Source organism: Engraulis encrasicolus, chromosome 15 (genome assembly GCF_034702125.1).
Source record: "Engraulis encrasicolus isolate BLACKSEA-1 chromosome 15, IST_EnEncr_1.0, whole genome shotgun sequence".
In the NCBI taxonomy this organism is placed as follows: Eukaryota; Metazoa; Chordata; class Actinopteri; order Clupeiformes; family Engraulidae; genus Engraulis; species Engraulis encrasicolus.
The window spans coordinates 5,510,544-5,515,835 of NC_085871.1; the positions used below are offsets into that span (position 1 = coordinate 5,510,544).

The 5,292-nt window shown below is 49.5% G+C and overlaps 1 protein-coding gene across 1 annotated transcript; it reads left to right on the forward strand.

Annotated features, from left to right (window-relative positions):
* The first annotated feature begins 826 nt into the window (after positions 1-826).
* LOC134463667 (uncharacterized) lies at positions 827-3,145 on the forward strand. Its single transcript, XM_063216864.1, has 2 exons — positions 827-2,438; positions 2,828-3,145. Exons 1-2 carry the CDS (start codon positions 1,404-1,406, stop codon positions 2,843-2,845), a joined length of 1,053 nt encoding a protein of 350 aa, XP_063072934.1. The 5' UTR covers positions 827-1,403; the 3' UTR covers positions 2,846-3,145.
* The last annotated feature ends 2,147 nt before the right edge of the window (positions 3,146-5,292 follow it).

The following is a 5,292-nucleotide window of genomic DNA, read 5'->3' on the forward strand; positions in this document are numbered from 1 at the left end:
CAGTCACAGGGAACCGAGCATAGACTACCATTGCTTATCACGGTAATTTCAAGTCCTTTTATTGTTTTATGTGATATGTAAATATTAATGTATTGTTTTTAAAAGATTGCTTGTAAGACTTGATGCCGTGTGTAACATCCATGTCTTCTTAGACTTGTTGCTGTCTCCATGGGGGTCGAGTAGGCTTGTATGCTGCATGTTGTTTATCGTGTAGGCCTATGCCAAGGAAGACAGGTACAACTTTCGGTTGTTCATTGGCCTCAGTGCCTTACTATGGCTTCTTAAACTGTGACTGAGACTAATGTGTATGTGTTGTGTTGCAGGGCTTGCCATTGCTGTTTTGCCTGCATTCATTTTCATTTGAGTTTGTATTTCAGTTTAGTTTATCAATTTAAGTTTTGTTTTCTTGTTTATGTTTATTTGTGTTTGTAAGGCGATTGGCTGGGCAATGCTTGCGCGCTGTGTTGTCATTCTTTCCTACTGAGCTCAGCTTGGGTACTGGCTGTCCTTTTCCATTAGCACATTTAGACAGTGGCCTTTACTAATTATCTCCTCTTGTGTCAACAGAATTCGGATTGTGGAACTGGTGTTGGGACGCTGGGTGTTTCCTTTTCCTACACTGCATGAGGTGAATTAAGAGTAGAATTAATTGCACTTTTAGTGATGGTTTGCTGTGATTAACCCTTTGTGTGTGGACTAATTTCAGGTATTGGAGCATGTGGCGTGCTTGCTGTGCTTAACTTTCCACTCTCCTCCCGCAGCGGTTACCCACTCCGAATTAGCCTAAATTTGGTTAGTTTCTCTGTAAATTGACTGTGCTTCTTTGCTTGACTGCCAGTACCCCACTGTCGCTTCTTCCTACTGTCTGTTGCCCGTGTTGTCTGCACCTGAAAGAAATGATGTGTTAACTTTTTGATACCTTTTTGATACCCTTTTCATATTTGATGTTACTCATTATAATAAAGAGAATATTAATGGTGACATTTCGTCAAGGTGCTTTTAATGCAACTGAGTCATAAATAAACATTGCCCGGTCACTGGAATACCTGTCTCTGTCCATTTTTGGTACACAACGAATCTGTGTGGGAGTTTTCCCTTGAATCATTTTATGTCTTAAGGGGCGGGGCCTTAAGTGGCGTAGTCTGGTTTCTTGACCTTTACTCGTAACCGGGGTTACAAACTGGCGTAGGCGGCAGGAGTGTATTTTCTGAACGGAGACTAGTATTCCAGTTGCCTTTCTTTTGTTTTGTTAGGATGTTTGTTTTGTGTTTTTGGTTTTGAGTTGTGTTGACAGGCAAAACAGCAGTGGCACACCGGGGGACGCCAAAGGACATCTGGGGACGTGTTTATCTGCCTTCTGGGGTGACAAGAATACACAGTACGCTCTCCCTTCACCTGACATCATGTCTGAAGAGGTACAAGGACTTAGAGACTTGGTACAACGATTACAGACTGAAAATGCACAACTTAAACATGCACAGCCTGCCTCTGCTACAGGAAGCGATGGACAATCAACTGGCAGGGGTACAGAGCGACTGCTGTACATACCAAGAGAGCGCAAATGCCCAGTGTTTCGGGGGACTTCTGGGATTGGGATCGAGGAATGGCTAGAGGAAGTGAAGGCTAGTACAAGAGCCAGACATTTGAGTGGGCGGGATGAAGCTTACTTTATGTATGACCACCTAGAAGGGGAGGCTAAGGATGAGATTCGATACCGTAGCAGAGAAGAAAAAGAGGATCCTAGCAAGATTATCACCATTTTGAAAGAATTGTATGGTTGTGCTAAGTCTTATGTTGAATTGCAGGAGAGTTTCTTCTCACGTAAACAACAGGAGGGGGAATCTTTGCAAGAATATTCACATGCTCTTTGTTCCCTCATGGATAAGGTGCGGCAGCGGGCCCCCACGGCCCTGACAAACTTTGATGTATTGTTGCGTGACCAGTTCATTGAATATGTGTGTGACCCAACACTGCGAAGGGAACTGAAACGCTTAGTTCGTGAGAAATCTGATATGTCTATGCTTGAAGCCCGGGCTGCAGCCATCCAATGGGAACGGGAGGGTAGGCCAAATGATAGTGGGAGGGGTAGGAGTTACTCGGTCCCTTCGCTGTGTGCCATGCATTATTCTAGGTCCTCATCCAAGGTGGAGGCGGCACCAACTACGCAGCCAAATGCTGAGTTGGTTGAGCTTAAAGAAATGCTCTTGAAGCAGCAGCAGCAGATTAATAACCTTACTCAAAGTATTGCCTCCCTAGCAGTTCCGCAGCGCCCAATGAGGTCGAATCGCCAAAGCCCGATCATCTGTCGCAGGTGTCAGCAAGCCGGACACTATGCTAGAGACTGCACTACTCCCCTCCCTCATGCCACGGTGACCCAAGCCGGCGCTGTACCACGCCAGACAATGGATGGCGGCAATGGCTCTGGTCCCTCTGCTTCGGTAAGCCAGTCTGTTTCATCTCTACTAGGCCAGTGCCCTACAGTAACCATTACGTTGGGGGGAGCAAGGGTAAACTGTTTATTGGACACTGGGTCCATGGTCTCAACCATACACGAAAGTTATTTTCGAAAACACCTTCAGGGCCAACTCCAAGATTGTAACTGGCTGCAACTGCAAGCAGCCAACGGCCTTGAGATACCATATGTGGGGTATGTTGAGCTAACGGTTGAGGTTTTGGGGAAGTCCTTACCAAAACGAGGTTGGTTGGTGGTCAGAGACCCTCCTGGGCCCCTTATCACTCATAGCACACCAGGGGTACTGGGAATGAATGTGATAAGGGAATGTTATTCTGAACTGTTTACTCAGCATGGCCACACTCTGTTTGACAGCCCCACAGCCGATCCTGAATCTAGAGTATGGAAAGAAGCCTTTCAGTTATGCCAACAAGCCCAAGTTGTTATTCCTCCCCTCACTGGTTTGGCCAAGGTAAGAGGCCGGAAGGCCATTCATATACCGGGTAGTTCTATTAAGTTTATAGCAACCACTTGTGCGCAACAGTTTCGTATGGCCCCCGGTTCTGTGTTGCTTGAGCCTCCTCATAACATTCAGCAGCTACCAGGCGGGTTGCTGCCCCTCCCTGCACTCCTTAGCATACATAGCGGCACTGTTCACGTCCCCATTTTAAATGTCAATAACACCCCAGTTTGTCTCCCCCCGCGCTGTCCAGTTGGTATCCTATCTCGTGCCCAAGTAGTTAGCCTACCCCCGGGGATCACAGAGAGGGTTGGACCAGTTAGTTTGCCCAGTGGGCGGGAGGGTACACGGGGTGGGATAACCGCTTCAGTCAATGCGCAACTGGGTGGGTGTCAGTCGATATTGGAACAGATTCAAGCACTAGACCTGTCCGTCCTGCCCCAGTTAGAGCAGGAGAGGGTTAGAGGGTTGCTAAAGCAATATGCCTCTGTGTTCTCTGCCACAGAGGGTGACCTTGGGTGCACCACCCTGTTATCGCATGACATCCCCCTGATTGACGATCGACCTGTAAGGCAAAGGTTTAGGCGCATCCCCCCCTCCGATTATGAGGCAGTTAAGGCCCATATTCGCCAACTACTGGATAGTCAGGTTATCCAGGAGAGTTGCAGCCCCTTTGCCTCCCCCATTGTGCTGGTCAAGAAGAAAGACGGTAGCCTGAGGATGTGCGTGGATTACAGACAGCTCAACAGCAGGACGCGCAGAGATGCATTCCCCTTGCCTCGGATCGAGGAAACCTTAGACTCTTTGTCAGGGGCCCAGTGGTTTTCAACCATTGACTTATCCAGCGGATATCATCAGATCCCAGTAACTGCAAGTGACCGCCCTAAAACTGCGTTTTGCACTCCCTTTGGGCTATTTGAGTTTAATCGTATGCCCTTTGGGTTGTGCAACGCGCCGAGCACGTTCCAACGGCTCATGGAGCGAATATTCGGCGATCAGAATGGACAGTCATTATGGTTGTACTTGGATGATATAATCGTTTTCTCCTCTGATACAGATGCACACTTGGAACGCTTGGAGTTGGTGCTGGGTCGGCTGCAAAGAGAAGGGATCAAGGCCAAATTGGAAAAATGCTGCTTTTTCCAGAAGAAGGTGCGGTACCTCGGCCACCTCGTCTCGCCTGAGGGGGTCTCTACGGATCCAGAAAAGGTCTCTGCTGTTTCCAACTGGCCACGGCCTAGGAACATCCAGGAACTACGGTCCTTCCTTGGATTTGCAAGTTACTACAGACGCTTCGTGGAGAAATTTGCAAAAGTGGCAGCCCCTCTCCATCGCCTGGTTGCTGCGCAAGGGGGATCCAAGGGACGGAGGGTGTCAAGATCTACGCTGGAAGATGGCTGGTCAGACGAATGTGAGGCAAGTTTTCAAGACTTAAAGGTTCGCTTGGCCACTGCACCCACGTTGGCCTTTGCCAATTTCACTCTTCCCTTCATCTTGGAGATAGATGCAAGTCACCATGGGCTGGGGGCAGTGCTCTCTCAGGAACAGGATGGGAGGGTCCGCCCTGTGGCATATGCCAGCCGAAGCCTCAACCCAGCTGAAAGGAAGTATAGCTCCATGAAGTTAGAGTTTTTGGGCTTAAAGTGGGCAATGACTGACAAGTTCCGCGAATACCTGTGGGGCCAACAGTGTGTTGTGTGGACTGACAATAACCCCCTCAGCCACCTGGGCACAGCCAAATTAGGGGCCACTGAGCAGAGGTGGGTGGCAGAACTGGCAGCCTTTAATTTCACGGTGCGTTACAGACCAGGACGCATCAACCAAAACGCAGACGGTCTGTCACGTCAGCAGATTGAAGCTAGTCTGAACTTGCCCACAGTAGTCTTCCCTGGGGGGATGTTACCACCACCCTTGCAAGAAGCCATCGCTGGCGGGGCACAAGCAGCGATGCAGAGAACAATTACTGTCCTCCCAAGCCGTTCCTCTGATGATCTCAAGCCCCTCCAAGAACAGGACCCCACGATTGGGCCCCTAATTCCTTTCTGGCGGGAGGGGCGGGTGCCAAACCGAGCAGAAAGGGAAGCACTCTCACAGCCCACACGGAAATTGTTGCGGGAGTGGGGTCGACTAGAAATGGTCAATGGTCTCCTCTACCGCAGGGTCTTCAGACCAGATGGGGGGGAAGGATGGCTTCAGCTTCTGCTCCCCGAGTGTCTGAGAGAGGAGGTCCTACACCAGCTCCACGATTCGCAAGGCCACCAAGGAAACGAACGGACATATGAACTGGTTCGACAAAGGTGTTTTTGGCCAGGGATGGCCAATGATGCGAAGGAGTGGTATGACCGCTGCGACCGATGCACCCTCTCCAAACGTGGCCAAG

Excerpts from the sequence above, each read along its gene's own strand:
- LOC134463667 (XM_063216864.1), top strand. The coding sequence starts at position 1,404 with ATGTCTGAAGAGGTACAAGGACTTAGAGACTTGGTACAACGATTACAG.